The 26,677-nt window shown below is 40.3% G+C and overlaps 1 protein-coding gene and 1 long non-coding RNA gene across 3 annotated transcripts in view; one reads left to right on the top strand and one right to left on the bottom strand.

The window, feature by feature from the left end:
• The window catches only part of TMEM245 (transmembrane protein 245), a 73,210-nt gene extending 67,264 nt beyond the window's left edge, over window positions 1-5,946 (top strand). For both annotated transcript variants that reach the window (XM_063398961.1, XM_063398970.1), the window contains 3 exons: window positions 33-207; window positions 2,330-2,524; window positions 3,533-5,946. In XM_063398961.1, the coding sequence (XP_063255031.1) occupies window positions 33-207; window positions 2,330-2,524; window positions 3,533-3,578 (416 nt within the window). In that variant the 3' untranslated portion in view covers window positions 3,579-5,946. The remainder of the gene's footprint in view (window positions 1-32; window positions 208-2,329; window positions 2,525-3,532) is intronic.
• Window positions 5,947-6,205: 259 nt separating this feature from the next.
• Window positions 6,206-24,907, bottom strand: LOC134551394 (uncharacterized). The gene is made up of 3 exons (XR_010080563.1): window positions 24,821-24,907; window positions 10,840-10,917; window positions 6,206-6,334 (listed from the first exon to the last, which is right to left on the bottom strand). It is a non-coding gene; the product is annotated as an uncharacterized LOC134551394 (long non-coding RNA).
• Between the last annotated feature and the right edge of the window lie 1,770 nt (window positions 24,908-26,677).

Genomic DNA, 26,677 nt, shown 5'->3' on the forward strand with positions numbered 1-26,677 from the left:
TTTTTTTTCACTTCTGCTTCTGTGTGCTCTAGCATTAGCAGCAATCCTTGGAGCAGTGCCATTTCTGGGGACATACTGGGCAGCAGTCCCTGCAGTCCTAGATTTGTGGCTTGTGCAAGGACAGGGATGCAAAGCCCTTTTGCTCTTGGTTTTTCACCTCTTGCCAACCTATTTTGTAGATACAGCAATTTATTCAGATATATCAGGGTAAGTACATTAAACACTTTTTAAAATTAGCATTGTAAAAATGATTGACAATCAGTGATGCCTTTAATTAAACTTGTTTTTCTGAAGCATGCAAAACAGTATCTTCAAGCACAGGAGTAACCTCATAGTAAGCAGTTTTACTGGCCTAAGTGCCTTCATTTTCCCAGGCCTCTTTTCTGTAAACTCTGACACTTCAGAGGTCTTGAACTCAACATCAGCAAAATGAACTGTTTCAGCTGGGATTTTTTGAGTTGCTTTATATTTTCTGTTAATCTAATTATTGACTAAAGGTGTGTAGTATTTACTTTTTATGTCCTAATGCCAGATGATGCTGCCGAGCAGATAAAACAGTGAACTATTTAGGGACCAAAAATTAATAGAGTTAATGTAGAATAAAGACATAGAGTGGTTCAGTTCTGTGTTATTAGAAATTAATATTTTTGTTTACTAAATATAATAACACTGAACAGAGAGTGCCTAATGATAGTATGCCCAATACTATTATGCCCAACATTAATACTAATTTTCATAGACTGTGATACTAGTTATTTTGCATTAATTAAAGCTAACAAGTAAAGTATAATCAAATTACATTTCTTTTCCCAACAATAAATCACAAATAAATTTGAGGCTAGTAGCTATTTAAGTAGCCAATAATTTTTCTGCTTACTAGAATACATTTTTTTGGACTGTAGAGGATGCAAACTCTGTTTACTGTCCAGAAAACATATGGGACAGGAATAGATTTTCTGACAGTGGAGGAAAATTGTATTTTTCCCAATAAATTGAACAGTAAGCATCATGATGTCTTCCAGATTAGATTAAACCTATTTGAAATAGCTATAATTAGGTTATGCAGGATTTTCTAAATGGATTACCTTTGTACTGTAGCCCTATTTCATCAGGTGTTCTGTTGTTTAATTTAGAAAACTAGCCAAAATAATGTTTAAACTGATACAAATGGTGGAAAAAATGAAGTTTTTAAAGGTTTAGAAATTAATAGTGTCTATTATTGGAGAAACATAAAACTTTGGGAAAGCAATCTGGTCATGCCAGTAGGTTAAGTTGGATCTAGGTGAGATGTGACTGAGGTGTGTATGATTTTATAGGTCATGTTTCATGACCTCATTTTGCACACAGTTGTGATGAAGGCAAAGACTTAAAATTTGGGACTTCATGGTTGGAAACCTAAGGAACTGCTGGAGTTCTGAACTGACTAGCTGGTATTTTCTATGTATTATACTCAGAATTTAGAGGAGCTTCCTGAGAGTTGCATGCCAAGTTTCAATTGTAGTTTTTCTTCTACAATTCCATATTGCCATAATTTTTTTAGGTATAAAGAATGAAGAATGATGAACAGGTTTTATGTAACTGCTGTTGGTAGGATTCACATTTTGCAGCTGAACACAGGTCCAAAAAGAGTATCTGAGACACAAAAAACAAAAATAGCATGGTTTACTTGCTGCCATAAGAGCTCTTACCAAAAAGCTCTTCTGGCCCAAACTTCCTAGTAAATATTAGTAGTATGTTCATTAAAATTCGGTTTTGTTTTTCATCTGAAAACCTTAAAAGCTAATGATAACAAAATTCAATCTGAGAGGCTTTTTTATAACAAAATGAGAACACATGGCTATTTCTTTAAAGATTGTATGCCAGCTGTTCTTTGAAAGATGCACTGCAAGTTGCCATCATCATGTAACTGAATGGCTTTGCTCAGGGCTCCTCACAGTACATGTTGCTAATTGTGTTAACCTTCACCAGTTCTTGCCCATGAAGTATGAACAGTGTGTGTAACCAACCATCATTCCATTCTCAGAATGGAAGTGTGTTTGCCGGTAAGTCCTTCAGATATTCTTCAGCAGATGTCTGTAAAGTCACTGCTCCACTGTGGATCTTGCCAGCGTTCCATGCTACAGTGGCGTTTGATCTGTTGTGCAAAATACAGCACAGGATACAGCTTGGAACCTTTGTGCAGTCACAGCAGTTTAGAGTGTAAATATGGGTAGTTGTAGCTAGCTGTGTCATTTCCTAAGCTTAATAAAACTTCAGTATTAATTCACATTTTGTAATTGATAATGCTGTGTTTGTTGTTCTTAATTGGATTTCATTGTTCTTGTGGCAGAGGTGGTCACCCTTACCTGACAGGCCTTGCAGTAGCTGGTGGAGCATATTACCTGGGACTGGAAGGGGCCATCATAGGACCAATTCTACTTTGTATACTTGTGGTTGCCTCCAATATATATAGTGCCATGTTGGTGAGTCCAACAAATTCTGTGCCCACCCCATCACAAGCGACATGGCCATTACAGATTTACCGGTGAGCTATAAATGTCTTACTTGTATGAATTTCGTTTTCACACACATCAGTGTATGGATGCACAGGTGGAGGGAATGTGTGCCTGGGCTTTATAAGAGTGTGCACTCATATCTGCAAGAGTATTGTAGTATTTGAAGAGGATTCAGCTGTCCCATATTGTAGAAATAAAAAGTATGGCTCTGTAAAATGCTCAGTGGAACATGTATACTGGAAGTGTTTGTTTAATGTCTCTCAGCCTCTTTCAGAAGGGCTGTTTAAAACATTTGCTGATTATACCTTTGTGTCCTACAATTTATATGTTTCTCTTGTGCTAGGAAATGATTGAACATCATTTTTAAACTCCTATTCATGGATACCTAAGAGTACATTGCATTAAAAAGGGGCCTGCCCCAAAATACTTCATTTTTATGTCCTAATGTACAATACTGCAAAATATAAATATACCTAGATTTTAAAAAATGTGCTATCATTATATGCCATTTTTCCATTAAAAGTATGGTCCTTAGTAATGTCATTATTGAAATTATGGAATTTAGAAATGTGTCTTTAAACTGTACAGTTAGGAATGAGATGATAATTATATAGTTAGGAATAAACTCGTAATTGAATACTTAGAATGGTAAATCACATTGTGACAATATTAACAACAGTAGCTATTTTAATGTTTCTGCTGTTTTGTTAAACTGTATAGGTTAGCTCATTATACATATATTTTGAAGAGGATTCTCTGCTTGTCACAAATAATTCTTTACCTTATTCACATGAATAGTGCTATCTTCTTTCATCTGGGCAATTTAGGAGAAAAACCACTAATTGGACCTATCTGTAGTCTCTGGCTTGTAATAGTTACATTCCAGTTGCTCTGTGTGACACAGATAGTGCTTCCAAGTACACAAAAAAACTTCATGTGTGTTTGGTTCTCATTTATTTAATAGGAAACAGTTGTTTGGAATCACTGGGCAGATGTGTCTTACTTTTCACTTTTCTTTTCCTCCCCCCACCTCCCAGGTCACCTAGAGAGAGTCCCGAGGAGATGAAAACATCTGCAGAGTGATGGAGGTGCCGGGGTGCACCAGTACAACATGAGGGACTTGCTGTCGTCTGTCTCGGGTTCACAACAGCCATGGCCTTCTGTCCCTGCCCAGCTGTGCCTGGGGCAGCTCACAGGGAAGCATAGACTGGGTTTTAGGAGCAAGCACTAGAACATCTGCTGGCCTTACATTATTGTGCACTTTGCCTCTTCGAGAGAGAATGTCTCCTTCCCATGGCTTTGCATACCAACACACAGTCAGCTGCCTTGTTGAGGACTTGGAAGACCCTCTGTCTTATCAAAAGAATAGCTCAGAGGAGAGGTACATCCACTGGAGTCATTATCTTATCTCCTGAAATTACTAACTTGGCTTTTATTTATTGGGTTATTTGTCTTACTAAACTGTAGTAGCTTTAAAGAAAGCTGTAATTCCAAAATATTTATTTTTAGGCAATCGGTGGCACAAGAAGGGCAAACCACTCATTGTGAAATGAAAGTATAATATAATAGTTTGCGCCTCCTCAAGGTGTTCCTTTATAAGCTTCAACCATCATCTGTAACTCATAATAACACTTACATATTATTCTCTTACATGCACTGAAATTTAATGTTGTTGGAGACTGGTATTTTTAATACCTTCCTGATATTAATAGAAATGCAAACTGTTAAATGTGGATTTTCCTGTTACTGACATAGGATCATTTAAATAGTTTAAATCTTGCCCCCATTTGCAGTGAAATTTGATAATATTTTGCTGTTTATCCACCCTCCCAGTGGAGTCATCTTGTCAGTTAAATTTAATCAAAGGCCTTGAGTGTTTTCAGACTGTAGTAATGCAGGATGGTCGTATGTCCTTCCAGTAAGTGGAAGAAGTTTAATGGGGATAGTTTAATGTTGGTTTTCAAATGCTGTGGCTGAGTTCAATTCACTTTTTAAACAAATTTTACTACCAGAAAGAAAGAGGAGGGAACATGAATTTGACTGTAGTTTAGTTGGGGCTTTTTAACCCTGTACATATCCAGCCAAATATCTGAGATATAAGATAAATCTTAATATATTAGGGTATATCTTACTAATAAACAAAGATCCTGAATTTTTGAAATTATGTATTGCCTAGGTCACAGCATCAAATCCTCTAGTGTTTTTCTTCCATACATAATTTTGCTTAAAATGCAGCTTTGGTGACATTTAAGGCCTTTTGTATTGATTGTCAAAACATTTTGACATAATGGATCTTTATAAACGGATCCTTTTTGTAAATGGGAATTGGGGTTTTTTGGTAAATATTTCATATTTGCACAGCTTTTCCACAAATCCAATGAGGCCCAAGGTACAAAGTAGCAGATGCACTTGCTTAACCAAAGAACCACCATTCAGTTTCCAGTAACTTGAATTGATTTCAGAGGTTGATTGATAATGAGTTGTACAAAATAGAGGCATGCCTTGTATTTATTGTTGACAGTAATTCAATGTTTGAAACAAAGGGATCTTATACAGGGATAAGGATATCTAAGATGTGTGCACAAACAGCTTGCAGTAACTGAGATGTTTGTTTTGCTTGAGTTCTAGAAGTGTTGACAGATTTGAAAGGTTCTTTCCATGATACTGTATGTATTTTTACATTGTTTTGAAAAATACATTGCCATGGGAAGTGATTGGAAAGTACTCTAATACTGAGTAAAGAGGAAAGTCCTGCTAAAGGCTCACAATAAACAGGCTGCCTAACAAGACACAAATAGTCTGCTTCTCAGATTCTCAAAATAAGCTGCTGCAATTTTACTGATGAAATTGTATGTTTTAAGTGAGAGGTGTTGAGTATGCTGTTTGTGTACACTTGCACGTATGTGCTTGAGGGACAGACTTGGGCTTAATTTAGTAAGTTGACTCAGGTTTATCAAAATATGGAAACATCCCATTTAATATTTTAAATTCTGAAGATCTACATATCACTTTCAACTAACTGAATAAGAAGAATGTATTGCTTGAAGGAAGTATCTGTTATATCTCCTTGGTTTTGTGGCATACAAAAAGGCTTAAATGAAATACATTTTTATAATTGTTGCTGGCTAGGGTGGAGGATGTGGGGAAACCTGAGGCTTTCCTAAAATATTCCTGCAACTTTCTAACCAGCTGGAATGAGACCACCATGATATTTGGGCTACTTGTTTATTGTATTACTTTTTTTTTAGTTCACAGTTTTGCACTGAATTGTTGTGTTCTTGTTGTAGCTTCTTGTAGACAGCACTTAAAGCACCTCTTTGCTCACTGGTCAAGACATGTGTATTGTCCACCTTTGCTATCCCATTTTCTGAGACAATCTTTCATACCTCTGTGGTACTCCACTTAGTAATTTTGAAGAGTCATTAAAAAGCATTATTTTGTTTGGTTTTAAGTTTTCTTTTTCCCCTTCAACTGATTGCCTTAGATCAAAGAAGGGCCTCTGCTATGAAGATCAAAACCATGATTGAGACACCGTTAACTTCAGTAATGCAAATGAGTAAAATTGCCTGAGAAAATACATTGCTGTTTTCAAATGTTCCTTTTCCAATGTAAAACCATTTTATATAGAGAATTCACATCTGATGGAGTGTTGTGTAGTTTTTCCTTTGAAATGGGGCTTCATTTTGATGCTTTATGTTCCAAATTCAGCTCAAGCTTGCCATGAAGAACCATCCATATTACATCCCTACTCAGTAAGTGCAGCTTCAGGAGCTCATGATGTGTGCCATACCTGATTGAGGAGCCAGCTATATGGTTCAGTAATGGTGCAGTAACATCCACTGCCAAAAAGAAAAGAAAAATAAGGAACAAAACCTGCAATAACACCTTAGAATAGCAAAGACTCACTGATTTTCACTATATTTATAAAAAAAACCCAGAAAACCCACCAAAAAACCCCAAAACCACAAAGTACCACCTTATGAAAGGGCATACTTTGATTATTTGGGGTTTATGTTTATCAAGTATCTGAGTACCAGCAGATATAGAAGACCTTGTCATTGGGTATTTAGCAATCTATATTATTTGCTGAGCAGACTCAGCCGTGGTAAGAATGGTTTCGTTTAGATCAGTCTCACATTAATGTGAAAATAATCAGACTTTTGACTTCTGGTCTTTGAAAAGTGACAGTTTGTGGTTATATTGCCTCATCTGCAAAAACAACCAGCAGTTCGGTGGGATAAGTTTTTAGTACATGGATTGTAGCTTTCAAAAAAACCAGCTCAATCCACTCCCTCCTTCAAGATCCCAGAACAACCAACCAACAAAAGAAGCCCCACCACTCTCTGCAGTGCAGTTTTCTTAGGAGAGACCATCTTTTCTGTAATGCTTGTAAGCAAGAATTTGATGGCTTTTAGCTTTACTGTAAACAGTCATTCCAGGAGCAGGTACTTACTGAATGTATTTAGTACATTTAGTGTTCAATAATTTAGAGTTCAGAAGGGAGTGCTCGTAGTAATCAAGACACTGTGGTCTTACGGCGTTGTGAAATTCAAGTGTGCTGGTTTTAATCCTTCTCCTTGGGGAAATCAGGCTCGTTGCAATTAAGTGTGGTGCCAAAGGGCTGGTGCTGTTTCTGGCACTGCAGTCTGAGCTAGCCTTTCCTTGCTGTACCTTGGCTGGACACTGCTGTAGCAGAGCTGGCAGAGGGGACTGTGCCAGTTCACAGCCCAGCATGGTAGCTTGAGGTCACTGTAAATACTGGCTTAATGGATCTGTGAAGGAGCAAACTGCAGTGGGCAAGAATCTGGCACACATTCATTCTGCCAGCCTTACTGCAATATGGTGGCTTTCAGCACAGGTGCACCACGACCAATTGGGAGCAGAAATGACTTATTTTGAAAGGCTGCTTAAAAAAACCAGTTTAACATTATAATAATACATATGATGCACATTTTTCAGAGGTTGATACCCACATGATCTTTCCATGCACAGCATTGTGTGGGTGTGCAGGCTATCTGTGGTACACTTTGGCTTCTCTGATTTCAAGCTCTGTGTGGCTTCTCTTAAAGACACAGGGGAGGAGGGTATACTGAAGATAGGTATTTTGTCAGTGATTATTGGATTAGGAAATCCATAATTGATTAATTAAAATAAGAAAAAAACATTGCTGAGGGGAAATTGGATGCTGTCTCCAGTATGATCCATTGTGGGTATAAGCATAACTTTTGAAATAGGTGTATGGCTGCAGTGTCAAAAATTGTTTTTCAGAAAGCCTGAAGAAACAAAACTGGATGAAATTGTTCTCCAATGAAGGCAGCAGCTGAATTGCTATGCTCCTGATCCCCAGTACTAGGAATACTGCAGACTGTTGCCTTTCCTATGGACCAGATACAGTGAGGATGGAAAAATACCATTATTCTACTGAGATTCCGTAGCTTTGCATTGTTGGTAGTGGGTGTTTCCATAACTGCCTTGATTGAAATATTGTGTTTATATTATATTGACTTAAATTTGTCACTGTAGATAGTGCCACTTTAATGGATGCTGCCTCTGGAAACAGCTGTGATTGCCTTTGAAGGTACTGAAGGGTGTTGGGATTGGAGGTCATTAGGTTTAATAGCAGAGGTAGCATTCTTCTAGAGATGCAGTTGCTTACCTTGAAGTTTGCAATTTTACAAGAGAAAATTGATTTTCCAGATAATCTTTATTGAGTGCCAGCTGACATCTCTTAAATCCTTGGATGCATCATCTTTATAAACTCTGTATTGACTTGTATTTCTTCTTAGTATTATTTCCTACACTTTTTGCAGAAGCCAACTTTGACAATTTCTTTATTATTCCTATTTGTTGAAAACTAGAATCACTTAAAACCCCTGACAAATGTTAGGAAGACTTGATCTTTGACCTGTACTGTCTCTCTGTCAGTTTTACTAAGGTACCTTAATGCTTTATGGTAAATTTTGCCAAAATTGCTTTCTAGTGATAAAATTGGAAATAAGAAAAAAAAAAGTGTGGAAAATTAATTTATTGTTTTGAAACAAGAAACAATGCCAGAAGTCATAAACATATTCAGGGATTCTACATTGGGTTTGTAAATGTATATATTGATATACAGTGTTATATAAATATTGGGAGTCTCTGTCCTATTCAGTCTTTAACTGAAATTTTGTCCTATCTTGCTTTTTTAAAGATACCTGAGAACAACATAGTGCCTGTATATAATGAAAACAAGCAAAAGCAAATCCTGGTAGTGTGAGTACCACTGTTTTATTGTAGTTCATATAAAGTAGGGGAAAGCTGCTAGTAATGCATTTCTGAGAGAGTGCTGTTCCTGGAAGTATTTGCACACATCCTCTAAAAAGCTGCCAAAATTAATAGGTCATGAAATACATCTTCAGTTCCCCAGACCCTTAAACTCATCCGCACCTCCTCGGGTATCTTCTTTGGAATATGGTTTAGTACATGAGAGTATTGCTTCCATGCCCTTTTGGGAGTTGATTCCAGGACCTGAAGGCATGCTTTGGAATGTCCATACTCAAAAAGTATGTCCAATTCAGGAAGGAAGCGCTAATTGGAAGTAAATGCATCCTTGATCTGCTCTGCATATGGATGGACATGGACAAATATAATTCATGTTGCATTGAAGATTAATTTTTAAATATAAATACTATTTGGTATTTATACCAAATAAAACCAAAAGGTGGGTTTGAGTGAGAAGCAGGGCAGATTTGCTTGCAGCAGGGTGAATCTGCCAGGTAATAAAGCAGAGTGAGTGCTCTAGCAGCTATATATATATAATAAAGAATTTTTAGTGTGATGTTTTTAAAGCAAAAAGTTGATTTCTTCTCCTGACCTCACTTTTTACCAACTAGAGTGCTACGTACAATGATCCAATGAGGACCGAAAGTCAAAGAAATGTTTCATGGTATTCGTGTAGATTAAATCTAAGAAACATCACAAAGCCAAGAAGTTGCCACGCTATAAAAATTCATTAGGCTTAAGAACTGGCATATAGGCCATAAGACTGGAAAAACAAAATTCCAGTATTTACTACTCTTCCTGCCAGTCTCAGCCTAAACCTGAATCTTTCTCAAGTATCAATAAAAAACTGCTTTTGTGTTGTTCACAACCTACTGTCTGTGTAGATCAGTGTTTCCAGTTTGTCATCTGTCATCACGAGTATATTCAGCAAGCATTCAATTTGTTCAGATTGTTGCCTTTAAAAACAGATTTTCTGTGCTTCAGTGATGGTTGGATGGTTGGAAAACAACTTTTTGTATCAGTTGTTAGGTGCTTACCCATATACATATATATATATGTGCTAGCTAGCATTTGATGCTTTGGTCAAAAGACATGGGAGGGTTGGGAGTTTTTTTCCTCTGGGGAAATTTCACCAAACCAAATCCAAAGAACTTTTGACATCTTATCCTAAGACTGGCTACACCTTACTCAAACCTAACAGCAGATTTTTTGCATTACAGAGCACAGGTTGTTCTAAAGTGTGTGTTCCTACCAGGCCCCGTGGGGATTTGGAGCAATAACTTCTGTTGTCTGTTGACACAGATTTTGTCTGTACATGTGATACATCTTCAGAATGGAACTGTGTTCAAAACTGATGTTTTCATAATTGGGTTGGGTACAGTACCTGGTTTTGCATGTATAATACTGACAATATAACCCCTATGTCCATCCAAATGGCCAAATAAAATGTGTATGTTAAGGCTGAGAACTACTTGTGTAGACTGCAGAGGTATTTAAACTAAATAATTTTGATTGTATGCACCAGTCGTCATCCTAATAAAAATGGGTTTTGTAGCAGGTTTAAGAAGCTTTTCACTTGATATTGTATTCACACTGCAGTCCTTTGTAAGCACAGAATGGTTAATATATTTTGAAATAAAATGCCATTAACATAAAGAGAGCTGAGTTTGATTTGAGTGACGGGCTCTTTGGAGTCAGGCACAAAGGCAGCAGTTAATCTGGTGAAATACAAGGTGTGCTGGAGGCAAAGCTGGGTCTGCAGTCCCTGTGTGTGAGTGAAGTCACTGAGAGAAGCCATACTTCACTTTTCCTTACATTTTCTATGGGGAGGGGAAGGACACGGCCTCCAGGGTAGCTGTGGCTCAGCTGGCACCTGGCAATTTGCTGCTCTGCCTGCAGTACCACAGCCACATGTCCAGACCCTGCAAAAGCTCCCATTCAGCACCTGTGGGTAATTCAAATGACTTCCATCATGGCCTGCTCTCTGAACTGGAAATGGTTGTTTAGTGCCTGAGCAGAGTTTTAGATCATTCTATTGACTATAAAGCAAAAGTGATCAAACCCTCCCTGCATGACTGCTCACCTTTTGAAATGAGATATGGCTGATGTTCCACTTTCCATCCCTCTCACTCTTCTGGGAGCAGTCGCCTTAAAGTATTTCCTACAGGAGAGTCAGAGTTAGCTGGTACCCCCTTCATTCTCTGAAGGGGTGAAACCTGTTTAGTGCATATACAGTGGAGGGAGGTTAACAATTGACGCTGGTACCATAACTATGATTTAATTCTTAATTGAGGCAAGTTTTCCAAAATGCTCAGAATTCCTTTTAAGTTAGAACCGAACCAAATGCATCTGTAATCAGGCATATATCTACTTCTATGAGAACTCCTTAGCTCTTGTATGGGTTTTTAGTCAGTTTATTGTACATATAATAGTGTTTTTATTAAAGAAAATAAGGAGTTCTGTTCAACACCGATCTCAGATAAAGCTTTATAGGATGAAGCACCAACCTATTCACTCAGTCTCAACTGTTTCTTCAAAATAGTTTAGGAGTTACATGTCATAAACATTGTATAGTTCATTAACATTTTGGGAGTGGGAGGATAAAGATTATGAAGGAGTTATTAGGCAGATAACAAGCAAAAAATGTGCTTTTGACCAGAGATGCAATTTAAAAGATTGCAGTCTTTTGGCTTTACCACTTAGAAAATAGCAATAGGCATTTTGAGAAAAAATACACCCTAGACATTCAAATACATCTACTTGACATCTAAACATGGTGAATCATAACAAAGAAAACTGAAGGCTGTTCAAAGAGGCGCTGAGATGGTATCTCATGCTGTGTATAAAATTTCATTCTGCCACCGAATTATAATGTGTAATCATATAAAATGCAAGAAGAATTCAACTTCCATACTTTTGACTGAAGGATGTTTCTATCAGTTGGCATGGCTTTATATCAAACAATTAATAGCTTTCTTCCACTTTTCCAAATGAGAAATTGCTCTGTGCAAACTATTTTTCACAAGGAAGTTCATGTTTCACATCATTGCAAGTAGTTCCTTTTTTTTTGTCTTATATGAGGTAATCTCTGAAATCAGACTATTAATGCTGGCATTACCTGTGCTGTGATGGGCCCTGACAACTTCTCTGAGGATCTGGTTCCCTGAAGTCCTGAGCATTCACCCTTGCAGGTGTTTTGGTAAAGCTGGCCACATGGAGGGTAGTTTAGGAAGAGGCAGGTTAGGCATACTGAACTCCTCCACTGTTTCTATACCATTCTTGGGGTTGTAATAACTATAAAAATCTCCACCTGTTCCTTCTGGTTTTAAACACTGAGGGAACTTGCAACACATGCAGGTGAAAGCAGGGTTCAAAGTTTGCACCAACAGCTGTGTGGGGTGGTTTTCTTGGGTTTTCTTTCTTTTTTTCCCTTGTAGATTTACAGCTGTGCACACACTTGCATTCTTGATTCACAGGTGGAATCAAATCCTTATGCCTTAGATAACTAGGCTCTTTGTTTTGATTTTGCGTTTCTTACTAGAATCTGATCTTTTTAAAAATAAAAAATAAAACCAAGATTATCTTGGCCAAACACATGCTTTTCTTTAGAAGACAAAGAGCAGAGAGAAGACCGTTGTGATAAAACATTGAGAACTTTTGGTGCTTTCATAATATGTTGATAAATGTCTTTCAGCTGAAGTTGTCTGACAAGTTTTAGGGAAAATCACACATAATCTTGGCTGGCCTGACTTAAGCCCTCTTTTTTTTATGGGAGAGAAAAATGTTTAATTTAGAAGCTTTACATGACTTAACACAGCACATCCTTTTTAAAGCACTGCTGACTGCACACTTGGATTGCTCAGAGAACTGGAGAGAAGTCGGCTTTAAAGCTTTGCACCTCTTGTTTTGCAGTTTTCCAAAGAAAAATATTTCATTCTCAGGGTCATGAATGTAATTTGGCTTCTTTAGAAAAGGTATACTTCGGTATATCTTTGGTAAATTTTGGCTTGTTTGAACTTACCATAGAATTATAGAATATACTGAGTCAGAAGGGACCCATCAAGATCGGAGTCCAGCTCCTCCCCCTGTGCAGGACATCCCCAAGAATCACACCATGTGCCTGAGGGCACTGCCCAAACACATCTTGAACTCTGTCAGCCTTGGTGCTGTGACCACTCCCCTGGGGAGTCTGTTGCAGTGCCCACCCACTCCCTGGGAGAAGAACCTTTTCCTAATATCCAACCTAAACCTTCCCTGACACAACTTCAGGTCATTCCCTTGGGTCCTGTCACTGGTAACCACAGAGAAGAGATCAGTGCTTGCCCCTCCTCTTCCCCTCATGAGGAATTTGTTACTCTGATGAGGCCTTGCCTCAGCCTCCTCCAGGCTGAACAGACCAAGTGACCTCAGCTGCTCCTCATTCGGCTTCCCCTCAAGACCCTTCACCAGTTCCTCAGTTTCTTGGGACATTCACCCTTTTGCTGGTGAGTTAAATTTGCTGCCCCCATCTGGGGTTATGGATCGAAAGGCTGGGAGCAATTGATATGGAGAGTTAGTAATTAAATCAGTGACCAATGGTACAAACAGGTTAATGATCACCAGATTAGCAATAAGCACTGTAGCAAAGAAGCAATTCCATATAATTCTCCTCTACCTCAATTTTACCAACAGCCCTGTTACAGTTTAAAAAATTAATCTCTTCTAAGATGGTACAGTCAATGACTAGTAATGGTGAATATGTTTGTAATTACTATTCAAGGGAGTATATCCAGGTGGGTTTATCAAACTAAAGATATTTTCAAGACCTATTCTCATTCACTTTAGAACTCAAATTAATGATGGCAAACTTGGGAAATGGCAGTCGCTCCAGCCAGAATCATTCCAGCGATTTTGGCACTGGAGTGGTGATTTGGAGGCTTTACATGATAAAGTCATGATGACACATGTTCAGTAAGTGTCTACATATAGGTTAGAAGCCCAAAAATTAGAACAAAACAATTGAATAATATTGATTGACAGTTAAAGGATGACTTCATCATTTTATGTTTGCTGGTTGAAAGGTGGCCGCAGGGTTTTTGTGGCAATGGGGATATCAGTCTTTGAGTGAGAACACTGAGGCTCCAAGAGGACTTTGTGGGGTGGACTTTTGTTGTAAGATTTTGCTTAAATGTAATGCATTTCCAAAAAAAACCCAAACAACCAGTCTGTGCATTTCAGAAAGGGAATCTAGATCTGATTTTTGTCAAAACAAATGGTTGCTTAGATGCCTGTTTAAGAAAGGTCCTAAAAAGGTCATCTTTCCCTGAGACGTGCCAGAACATTTTCTTGGCCAAGACAGTTCAATTCTACTCATTTCAATTCAACCTGGTAAAAGTCACAACATCCTATTCAGATGGAAGAGCATCCTGTCTAATGGAAAGCCTAAAACCAGATTATATCCCCTTCAGGAGGCAGAAATGTCAGTTTTTCTTTAGGTTTGTTTTGGGGTTTTTTTTAAAGTTAATCTTCTATAGAGTTTTTCAAACATACTCTCTTCTGTGTAGAGCAAAGGCTACTGGCTTTTGTCAAATGCTGGTTTTGCTGGAGACTTTCAAGACATGAGTCAGTGACAGGGCAATTCATAAGCTTACACACTGGGAGTGCCAAACCTTTTCTTGTGCTTCTCAGTGGTCTGTAAGTGACATGTAATAAGTTATTTCTTTGCTTTATGAAACACAGTTAGTAGGTAGGTGTAGCCAGACTGTCACTGCTGCACTATTGCAGTGGTGGTTTTCCTGCTCCCATTTTTTGATACATCCTGACAAACATAAGCTGCCTGTACACTGTAAAGCCAATTTCTTCATGAAGATTTAAACTGATTTTTTTTTTTTTTTGCCTTAAAGAGGAAATAAATTTGATTTTCTCTTTGAAGTGTTGCCAAATTGATAGAGTCCAATATGTTTTCCTAACCATATTTATCTGGGAAAGTGTCAGGTAATTTAAACTCTCTACTTACCATCACCACAGGTTTACAAGCATTTAAAAGCTTGCCTTCGACTCACTTCTGCTCTTTTATGAGAGCAAATGAATGTCCTGTGGTGACAAAAGCTTCCAATATATTTAATTTTCTAGCCAGAATGAACTACCTTGCAGTGGTAGCTACTACGTAGATAAACAGAATTTTCTCAATATCTGTATGAGAATATCTGATTTGCCTGTGCATTTTCAAATGTTGCTGTTCTCTTTATCTCTCAGGAATAAATATTTGAAGAAAATGATTCTGAGTTTTAGTTCTCCCAGCTGTAAGAAATTCACCATGTCCTTAGAGCAAAGACACCAGCTTCTTCCTAGATACAGCAACTGGTTTTCTGCAACTAAGTCCTATTTTTCAAAGTCGAAGTGCTCTGAATGTTCATATGAATTAAATAAAATCTGAAAAACAATTATTTGACTAAATTTCAGTGATAAAGGGGTTTCCTGTCTTCTGGGCAGTCATTCACATGGCAGGTCTTGCCCAAGGGAATGCTTCCATTTGGACTGACTGTGAAGAATTTTGTTGACTTCATGGGCTAGTGAGCCCTCCTGTGAGCCCTGACAAACACCATGTCAAAGATAAAGATTTAAAATTGGTGACACCAGTTAAGAGAAAACTTACTTATAAAATAGTAACTGTAGAGATAATAAATAAGAACACTTCTAGAGAACACTGTAATGTGGGAGGAAACACTGTAACTACTTGAAGGTTAAGTGTGATAACTCTTAGGATTTGCAATGACAGGTAAAAATTCTTTCTGAGTAATCTTGATTACTTGTCAAATTAATCTAATTAATAGAGCCAGATGCAAGGTGATGCATTCAGAATCACATATATTTTATGAGGATTGTATTTTGGAAGCTAATCCCCCTTAAAACATTCAGATTCTGTTTAGATACCTAACAGGGTAAAAATTAGCGGTGTCGGATGATGATTAAAACATATCATCCTATATTGAAACAAGTCATTGTACAGGTGGCTGGCTGATGTTTCACCATCTCCAGCCCTTGTTCTTGTGGGAGATTTAACCTGCTGATGTCTCCTGTAAGCTCAACACGGCAGCAAGTAGGCAGTCTAGGAGGTTCCTGCAGTGTGTGGAAGAGAATTTTCTCACTCAGCTGGTAAAAAATGAGCCTACAGGGACAGTGCCCAACTAGACTGTGGTGGGACAGGCAAAAAAACCCCTCTGGACTTCCAGAGGGTGACTTTGGCCTATTGAGGACACTGATTTGGAAAGTCGCTCGGGAAGCAGCCCTTAAAAACAAAGTGGCTCAGGAAGGCTGGATGTACTTCAAGAAGGAAATCTTGAAAGTGCAGGAACAGGCTGTCCCTATGTGCTGGAAGATGAGCTGGCAGGGAAGAAGACGGCTGAGGAGGGAGGTTTTGCAGGAACTCAGGGAAGAAAAAAAAGAGGGTGTATCACCTTAGGAAAAAGGACAGGCAACTCAGTAAGTGTTTAAGGATGTCATGCAGAAAGAAAACTAGGGAGACGGAAGGTCATTTAGAACTTAACCTGACCACTTCTGTAAAGGATAATGAAAAGTGATTTTATAAATACATTAATAACAAAAGGAGAGCCAAAGGAAACCTCCATTCTTTATTGGGTGTCAGTGGGGAATATAGTCACCAAAGATGAGGAGAAGGCTGAGGTACTGAACCTCTTCTTTGCCTCAGTCCTCAGCAGTAAAACCTGTTATCCTCAGGGCCACTGGCCTCTGGGCTGGTGGACAGGGACAGGAAGAGGAAAGGACCCCCTGTAATCCAGGAGGGAGTAGTCAGTGACCTGCTGAGCCCCTTAGATGCTCACAAGTCCATGGGATCCATCCCAGGGGGATGAGGGAGCTGGTGGAAGGACTCTCCAAGCTGCTCTCCATCATCTGCCATCAGTCCTGCTCTCTGGAGATGTCCCAGATGCCTGGAGGTTGGCCAATGTGCCACCCATCCAGAAGAAGGGCCAGAAGGAGGATCCAGGGAACTGCAGGCCTGTCAGCCTGACCTTGGTGCCCAGCAAAGTTATGGAACAGATCACCTTGGCTATGATCTCACAGCATGTACAGGACAATCAGGGAATGAGACCCAGCCAGCACAGGTTCAGGGAAGGCAGGTCCTGCCTGGCAACCTGATCTCCCTTTATGAGCAGGTGACCCACCTGGTGGATGAGGGACAGGCTGTGGATGTGTCTACCTGGACTTCAGCAAAGCCTTTGACACCATCTCCCACAGCGTTCCTGGAACAGCTGGCAGCCCAGGGCTTGGACAGGTGGGACCTTGGATGGGTTAGGAACTGGCTGGATGGCCAGGCCCAGAGCAGCTGAGGGACCTGGGGTTGTTTATCCTGGAGGAGAACTTATTGCTCTCTCCAACCTCCTGGAAGGAGGGTGTAGCCAGGTGGATGTCAGCCTCTTCTCCCAGTTAGAAAGAACAGGACAAGAGGACACAGTCTTAAGCTGCACCAGGGGAGGGTTAAGTTGAATATTAATAAGATTTGCTTCACAGAAGAGTTGATTAGACATTAGAATGGGCTGCCCAGGGAGGTGGTGGAGTCACGATCCCTGCAGTGTTTGAGGAAAGACTGGACATGGCACTCAGTGGTCTAGTGGATGTGGTGATGTTGGATCATAGGTTGGACTCAATGATCTCAAAGGTCTTGTCCAACCTAACTGATTATGTGATTCTGTGACATTTGATCCTTGGATGTGTAAAAAAGATAGCACCGTATATGTCTTTGGTAATAATGAAACTGAGAAAATATTCAGGCTAGTCCTGAGGCTCACGCGCTGGAAAAGGATGTTGGACTGTAAAAAAAGTTCTGAAATCAGCAAAAGGTGATTCAGTCCTGACAATATTTTCTTTTAATGTGAGATTAAAAAAACTTCATTTTGGTGTTTAGCTGAGAAAGAGGTCATTGATGTTGGATTGATCAAAGTCTAGGGAAAAGCAAATTGAAAAATCAAAGGGGCCTCCTTTCAAGCATGAAAAAATGTCAATATCCGGTGGAAGTGGATTCCAAACAAATTTGGACTCCAGTTAAGGCACATGTTTTAACACTAATTAACCAATGGAAAAATCCCACTGATGAAGGTGTTAATCATCCTTGTGGATTTAAAATCAGTCATTGCACTGTCTAGGACAACTGAGTCTCTGAATTAACAGAGTCATATAGGCTCTGTTTTGTAGGCTGGGAAAAAAGGCCTAGAAGAGTCGCTTTATCACAAAATTCTGTGAATGCTTAGACTAGGGAATGTTTCATTCAGTTAAATTCCCTCTTGTATTTAAAGCATCCATAGTTGTCTGAAGAGATAAGCAAAGCTTGCTGTCTTGGCAGCTGCGAGATCAGCATCTGAAATTTCAAGATAGTTCCTTCCATGCTACTGAACTCTGTCCTTTAATGTATCTTTTTATTATAACACAAAAATAGAAGCTGCACAAGGGTATTTTTGCTGGGGATTTAGGAATGGAAATGGTTTCATGAGTCATGCTGAAGCCAGATAAATTTTTCAGCTCTGTATAGTTTTACTTTGATGTTGGCTTGTTGACTTTCATGTTTTCCAAATAAATACCTGTGATGTCGAATGAAAAAACATTCTGTATTTTCTGTCGTTTTCAAAAAATGATGCCTTGCCTTGATCTCTCTTAACAGCAACATTTCCTGCTTGAGGTGCTGGAAAATGCTGTCAAGTTTTCTGGTTTGCTTAGGTGCTGTTTCATTTTCCTCACAGTCAGTATGTTTTCTGGAATGGCCTGTAGTTACTAATTCTCCAAGTATTAATTGCTCCTTAGTGAAGGAACATATCCATAATCCATAGTGCTCTAGGGCACACAGGAATGACCTTGTAGATTTGCTGAGTTGGTAAAACTATAGAAAAGTCCCACTGCACTGCTTTTTCTATTGGCTTTGTTTTTTAATCCTTATGAAATCCAGTGCAGAAGATGAACTGGGTAAACTGCTGCTGGCTGCAGCCTCTTTATCACAGTTAAGTGATACTGAGGCAGTGGTGCAATTTTTGTAAAGAAACAGACCCTTTTCATGTACTGTTTGCTCATGACTAAGTTTTATCTTTAAAACCATTTTCCCCCTCATAATAAAAAAAATCCCCAAAGCAAAAAACTAGTGGAACATTTCTGCTGATACATGGAGTCCTTTGTGGAAAAAGAATGGATATCCCCACTGCCAGACAGTTCTTTTTTCTTTAGCTCTTTCCAGATTAGGGTATTTGGATAACTTGTTAACAGCAGATCTCAGCCTACTGAGAAGCAGGAGACTGTTGTTAAGTGTTTATTATTCACAGATAAAATGAGGTTGTGGGAAATTCTTGGTGGGATAAACAACATTGATGTCACTGCTTTCATTGCAAACAGCAGGAGTTTAATCAGATACTTCAGAGGCACCAGACTTAAACCCATGTACTAAGTGATTTTGAAAAATCTCACTCTGCCGAGTTCACTTTGAAAACAGAGAAAGCCAGTGGGACAGCAGTAGAAGAGATCAGGATTTTGTTTTCCTATGTGTCCTACCTGTATACAGACTACATCACGTGTCTGCTACCACCAAAGTTGCTTTATCTGAAACAGATTTTGGCAAATTACCTCACCAGGAGCCAACATGGGTTTTTGTAAAGGTGAAGCTGAGTGATGTGGTAGATGTGTTGCAAGGGGGAAAGAGCCCTTTAGGTGTTACTAAAAGAGCCAGTGCCTCAGGTGGGGTCCAAAGGAAGGGAAATCCTGGAGGGGTGAGGCTGCCTGTGGGGTGAGGGCATGTGGCTGCCTCCTGGCTGCCTGTGTCCTGGTGGCATTCTGCTCTTTGAGGCAGTAGCAACCTGTGGGAAGTGGGCACACCCCTCCTGGACCTGATCTGAAGCTGTCTTTTGGCTCACTGGGCACCCTTGTAACTTCTGTGGGCTCGTTTAAAGTTCACACCAGTTGTAAACTATTGAATCTTCTTGTTGTCCACTGTAGATTGGATTTAGAGCTGCCTTTTCCCTGCTGAGGATTTACAGCTGCCTTTTCCCCACTGAAAGTCTAAAAAGCAATCGTGGCTCTGTGATGGTTCTGGCTGTGTTGCTGTGTCAGGGTTTCCTCAGGCTCTGCCACAGTTAAAGTCTTGGACTCTCAGTCTGACCACCGACATTGTTAATTGCCTTTTGAGTTTCATTCCTCTTTTTCTTTCCAGGCAACCCATTTATTCTCTTTGCCAACTAGTATAAAATATAGACAAGCAAGGGAAGGTGTTATTTGAGTGTTGTTCTACATCCACTCAGAGACACAAAGCGGGGTAAAGGGAATTGGGATTTGTATGCCCAGTATCACAGTTGCTATGTGATTGAGTTCATCTTAATCCTCAAGGAAACTATACTTTGTAGGATTACTCTTTTTATTATTGTGTTCCATGAAAGCTGTTTTTAGATGAATCTTGGCAGAGTTTGGCAGAGCTGAGCAGTTCAGAAACAGACACCTGAGCTCTTCCAAACCTGTAACTAGGTGTGGTTCCTCTGCTTCCAGTAGCTGCACATACTCTCAGCTGACCTATTCTGCATGTTTGAATTTGGGCTCTTGGTACAACAGAGAAGTGACTGATGCTGTACTGTAAAGCAGGGCCAACATAAGCATTACATATGGGATTTTTTAAGTTAGCTTGGTGGTTTTCACACTAATTGAGAAGGCAAGATCAGCTTACTCTTCTTTGTGAAAGCAGCCTGTGTGGAATGAGATGCTAATTCCTTGCTGGTGCTACGGTAACAACTTCATGTGAAGTAAGTGAATTTATTTTTATACCTAGTCTAGAGGCTGCTGCTCACTCTGTTTTAATAGGTTTTTAAATATTCAGTGTGCAACAGAACAGCTTTAACTGAGCAAAGAAACCACCCTCCCAGCTCTAGATGGGGAAAGCAGTTAGGAGGGAAGAGTAATGTTTTAGTGTCTTAGCCAGAAAAGAGTATTGAGCCCTCTCAGGCAGGTTTTCAAACACATGGCAGTTGGGTAAAAAACAGGCTGGATGCAACCCTCTTTGCTTTTGCTGCTTGTTAAGAAAAGAATTATACCCTGCTATTGTCCATGAGAAACATGCTTTTAGGAGGAGGTTCCAAGCTTTTAGTCCTAAGCCAAAAAGTATTGCCCTGACAGTGCCAGTGGAGGCACCAGTGCAGAGGAATGTATAACACCTTTGCCACAAATGTCCAATAAGCAGTGCTCAGAGTATGGCTGTCTGTGTTGGAGGAGAACAGAAGGGAAAAACCCCAAGGGAATGATTCTGAATTCTGTAGGAGCTGTCTGTTTAACTTGCCTTTTCTGGAACATCTGCTTCGTAGGTTCCTGATTGGGGTTAGAACTCCAGGAAATGCAGACACTGCTCTTCAAAGGAAAAAATTTTGCCAAAAAGTGAAGGCATCATAGCATGGGCTGTGTGCTATACCCCATTTTCATGGAGGAGTAAACCATCCCAGACTGGGGTGAGACTGCACAGTTAAAAACAAAGAACTACTTGGCAGCCTATACATTATAGAAACTCCTCAAGATGTTTATGCTTAGCAGGTTTTGGTATTACTGTTTGCACCTGTGTTGATGACCACATTCTTTCTAGGAGCTGCAATTCTTTAGAAACATTATCATCTTGCAAAGAATTTTGATGTTTCAGAATAAAGTTGTAACTAAAACAGGAAGTGAAACCATAGGAAAATAGCACAAAATGAAAATGCAAGCATTCGTCACCTGAAATGGCAAATTTAAAATGTGGTTTTCCTGCAAAATGAATTGAGAGTTTCTTCCATCTGTCACTGACCAAGTTTCAAATTACTTTTCCCAAGGTGAATACTGGGCAATATTTGCATTGATTCCATAAATTTCACTGGAATGTTCCACACCAATTATCTGAAATATTTGCTGAGAGTTGTCATTTCCCTGTAAGGGAAAAAAAAATCCATTAGCAAAATTCTAAGAGGCGAATTGCTAATGGAAGATTTTTGGTTGTCCCAGGTTCAGAGGATATGGGAGAATAGCTGAGGAAGTTCAGCAGAGAAAAATTTACTGCTGGCATGTTGTGGGGCACACCAGATTAAAATAAAATTTTCATCTTATCTTCAACAACGGCCAAAATATGTGGAAGAATGTTTCTCAGTATGCTTCTTGTTTCACATTTCATGAAGCAGCAATTCAAAACTCTCCTGGATTCTGCTCTGAAAAGTCCTTTCTTCTAAGGAACACTCTGGGGATTACTCTGGGCCTGTTGACCTTCAGGTACTTTGTGTGTTCTTACGATGACTCCATTAGTGGAATACTCCTGAAAACCTAATGCCAGCCCAGGGCTTTACTGAACAGTGCTGCAGTGGCTGGTGACCATGGGAGAGACAGATGCTCTGCAGGCAGCTTCATACTTAAAAGACAATCTAAAACAGACTCTGGGGAAAGAAGGAAGTTTCAAGTCTCCATGCTTCCTTTACTCCACCTTGATAAATTTGATTCAGACTGTGTGGTCAAGTCAAGAAAGAGTTAAAATATGCTGGTCTGGAATGTGGGGAGCAGTAGGAAGTAATACCTAACTATTGTAAGCCCACAAATTTATTCGAGATGACCTTCCTTTTCAGACCAGCCTGGAACAGTAGCTTAAATAGACATTTAGACAAACAGCTAGAAACAATAATTAAAGTTAGATATGAATAGTTACATGTGCTACTTTTAAGTAAATTTGTAGGCTCAGCAGGTGATGAGTGTGATGGTTGATAGGCAAGAGTAATATATTTGGTTATAGAAATGTGTTTTAGAGAAATAAGCACAGACTTCAGTAAATAAAAGCAGATACAAGTGATGCCATAAGAATTCTCTGAAGGCTTGTGTTTAGCATGCACAGTTATTACTGCCAGTCAATATTATCACTTTCTTGGCAAATTGTTCCTGAGTTTATAGCTGTGGTATATTTTTCTTCTTAAAAGAACAGTGCTGCTAGGGAGACCAGCATCCATGGAAGGGAAAAGATACCAGACCAGCAAAGCAACAAACAGGCTTTAAACTTTGTAAATAGGAGTGGTTTTGCCCACAGACATTGCTACTGATCTTATCCTTAGCTTAGAAATAGATTATTTGTAAAAGAAAATTGACTAGAATGTAGTCTTCGTTGTAGTAGTAGTTTACCAAGCTAGAAATCTCCAAGTCTACTATACACTTAATATACTTCTATAATCCAAACCCTTTTGTAAAACAGGCACTCAGCAGTGACCTTAGCAAATAAAGGTAATTGCTGTGGTTCAGGAGAAGTGTGGTTTGCAAACCTGGTCTAACTGCATCAATAAAGTAGTGACTCCCAGGCAAGAGATCCTGATTTGCAGGGAATTTATCTAATTACTTCCCGTGGAGTGATAAATTGTATTACCTTTCTAACATGTACTGTAAGTACCTTGGGAGAGATGTGTGGTATTTGCATATATTACAGTTTTATCTCATTGACACTTGATAAATAATAATAATGCCATGATCACCAGAGTCAGCAAATAGTTTCATCCTGGGAACAGCTTAGTGTCAGGTGCAATTACTGCCTAATTCTTAAGCCAACAGTTCTGGAGAAATGGCTACTTCCAGTGAATTATTTCAGAGTTTTTATGCAGTGTTGTCAAGAGACTTACACTGCTGTACAGTAAGGCTTTTATTTCTTGGGGAAAGTACCTGTTGATTTGCTTTATCTTAGCAAGAACTTGGAAGGCTGTGTTTTCTAATGCATAATAAATCTGAAAACAAAGGTCACTGAAAAGCTATAGCATTTAACAGTGCTGGAATGCATTTAAATATTTTTTTATTTCTTGCCTTGAAATATTTTTAAAATCTAAACCATGGCTTTTACGTACATAATAGAGCTGGCAGCTATTTAGGCAACTCTTATACAACTTTTCATAAATATTCCTTGACAGCTGAACATTTCTACCTCAAGTATACATTTTTCATAGAAAACAACATTGCTGCCAGTTTCATTCTTATCATGGGTTACCACTGGCTAGATGTTAATGCACCTATGAGTGTATGTTTTTCTTAATGAGCTACTGTGAGATGTGGTCAAGAACAGAGCAGAGCAGGCGTAAAACTTGAAAACAGAGAACAAAACTTTATTACATTACATAAGAACAGAAATAGAAAGGGAAACTCTAAACACACACACAAACAGAAATGAAACCTTCCCAGAACATTTCTTCTCCTCCCCCAATTTCCACCCCCTACACATTACTCTCCATAGACCAAAACCTTGAGTTTTAAATCAAACAATCACTACTCAAAAAAACTAATCTTCAATTCAGCAAGGGAGAGCGGAGTCTCTCTTGCACTACAGACTGCTCTTCAGGAAACGCAGGTCCACCCCTTATGTGTTTCCATGTCACCCCTGGCACCGCCCGGAGAAGTCTGCCAGGGTGACACTCTCTTTTTCCTATGTCCAGCGCTCTCACCGCTGTCCATAGTCTAAGGCTGCATACAGGGCTCTTTTAAGGATACTTGCATGCCGAGCTCTCCCCTTTTTACCCAGGGGCCGGGGTTCCAAGAGCAGGTCTGCCCTGAGGGCAGAGGGCACCACCTCACCCTCCCCCTCTCTTCTCTGCTCGCTCCACTCTTCAAGTGCCAGTCACTGTAGCAAAAGCAGGGGCAGCTGTATCTACCCAAAATGCAGTTTATGTTCAAAAGAGACTTGAGTTCAGCCTATGGCTAACATTATGCAAGAAAAGTCCAGGTCAGAAGCCACTCCCCTTCAATTCCCTGCCTATCTAGGGTTCTTTCCAATCGTGCTTTATCATCTTGGTCCCAGGCAGTTTCTCTTTCTCTTCTGAAGCCACTAGCCATGAGAAGCAATGTCTGGGAAAAAATTTCCTTCTGCCTCAGAAAGGGTTAACAGTTCCTGGCTCCCAGCAGGGCTGCAGGCTCAGGCACTCCCAGGCTCAGCAACTCCCACACGCAGCTGAGCATCTTCTCCCGGAGGGGAGAAGGCACGGAAGGCACCTCCACAGTTTTCCACCCCTCCATCCTGGATGGGGCCAGCTCAGCTCCAGTCCTGTTCACTCTCTCCCCCATCCCAGGGCCCAGCTTACCTCAGCCCGGCTGTGTGGTTCCTCTCAGCCCGGCTATGTGGCTCCCCTCCCCCGCCCAGCCTGGGTAGGGGAGGAGGGAAAAGATGCTTCTCTCCTGAAAGCAGAGCCAGAAAAAGGAAGTCCCTCTGGGAGGCCTCGCTTTTGACCCCTTGTGTCCTCGGAGGCGTGTCCAACTCCTCAGTGGCCACTAAAAGTGCTAACATTCAAACCTGACCACTGATTAGTTTGACCACAGCCTCTTGAAAAAACTCACTTCCCCTCAAACCAAGACAATTCTGAAGTCTGTCAAGGAAAGGGTACATTGCTGTTGAAGTTTTCACTGGATTTTCAGGTGTTGCTGTAACTTTTTATTCCTGTGTTTTATACCATCTATTTTGTCTTTGGCCAAAAGAAAAGAGAGCAGGCACACACTGCGTGTAGGCATTTTTTAAATGGCACAGGAAAGTCTCATTTTGAGTACCTGGTTGCCTTTGGAGAACTTAGCTGCATCCTGAGGAAGACAAGTGAGGAATCCAGAGACTATAATAAATCAGAGCATGATTGCACACATCTAAATGTGACTCAGTTGGATTTATGAAATGGCAATATAAAAGACAACACTAACTGCATGTTTATATGTATCCTTGAATGTACTGGTGTGTTAATGAGTCTTTTATATTTTATAAGTTTTTCTAAGTTCTTTGTAAGATGGTTTGTTCCTTGTACCCCCGGTTTTGCCTTCCTGTCAGTTGTCCCTGGAGCTCCCCCAGTAAGTGTTGGGTGTCCTTTCCCCCTCCTCCCTGGAGCCCGCCTGTCACCTCAGAGCCCTGCCTCAGAGCTGGAAAGTTCTGTGAGGGGCTTCGAGTGATGGGCTCGGCTCGGGGAGAATTCCCTCCTCTCCCCTCTGTGTGCTCCTGGTTTGTGTCAGTCACTTCCCAGCCCTTCTGTATCGAACCCAGTGGGTTGTACCCTCCTCACCGCCCTCTGCACCGCCCCCCCATGAAAGGGGGCCCCAAAAAGCCAAAAGCAGCTCGGTCTGAGGAGTTCTTGGCGGGTGTGGAGGCTCCGCCTGACCCCTCAATAAACCCCCCTGGCCTTACTCGGCCGGCTCCTCCCTTCATTCTCCTCCCCTGTTTGCCCCTTGCCCCCTGTGCCCTCGGCGTTTCATCGGGACCGAGCCCTGCTGGATCGGCCGGGCCTGCGCTGCTCGCGGGCCGCGCCTGCTGCGGCCGCGGTGCCTGAGCCGGCCTGGGCAGGCGGGACCGCCTCTGAAAGGCACCTGCGACACTTGAAGATCCTCTTGAGACAACAGTGCTCTTCAGCCATTGCATTTCCCAGCCCTGAGCAGAGCCCTGGCCTGGGCTCGAGCTTTGCTGTGGGGAGTGTGAAAAATGTGAAATGATTAATTCATGTTCTTATAGTTAATGATAAATTGAAAACTATAGAAACTGTATATATATGTGTGTTGTATGAAAGTATAAGTTTCAGGATACCTTGTAACATTTTGTTAAACCAAATTATGAAAAGGCAGGCACCACCCCAGAAGCTCACATTCAGAAATAGACAAAAGGTTTAAGGGAAAACCGGCAGTCTCCTCAAGCACCGGGAGGAGACCCATGGAGATAAGGTGGCAGGGCCATCAACACCCCCAGCCGACACCCTCACTGAGCATCAGGCATCATCATCCTTATCTCGACCATTCATCAACCATGAGGATCTATAGAAACCAGACATTAACATATGAACTGAGAGAAAGAACTCTTTTCAGCCTAGCCGGAGACACCCTTAGATTTGAATAGCTAGCTGGGACACAGAGGGAAATATGGGGAAATATTGCCAAGGGCAGAATAAAATGTATAAAAACTAAGCCCCGAACTG

The sequence above is a fragment of the Prinia subflava genome, chromosome 1, assembly GCF_021018805.1.
Source record: "Prinia subflava isolate CZ2003 ecotype Zambia chromosome 1, Cam_Psub_1.2, whole genome shotgun sequence".
Classification (NCBI taxonomy): domain Eukaryota; kingdom Metazoa; phylum Chordata; class Aves; order Passeriformes; family Cisticolidae; genus Prinia; species Prinia subflava.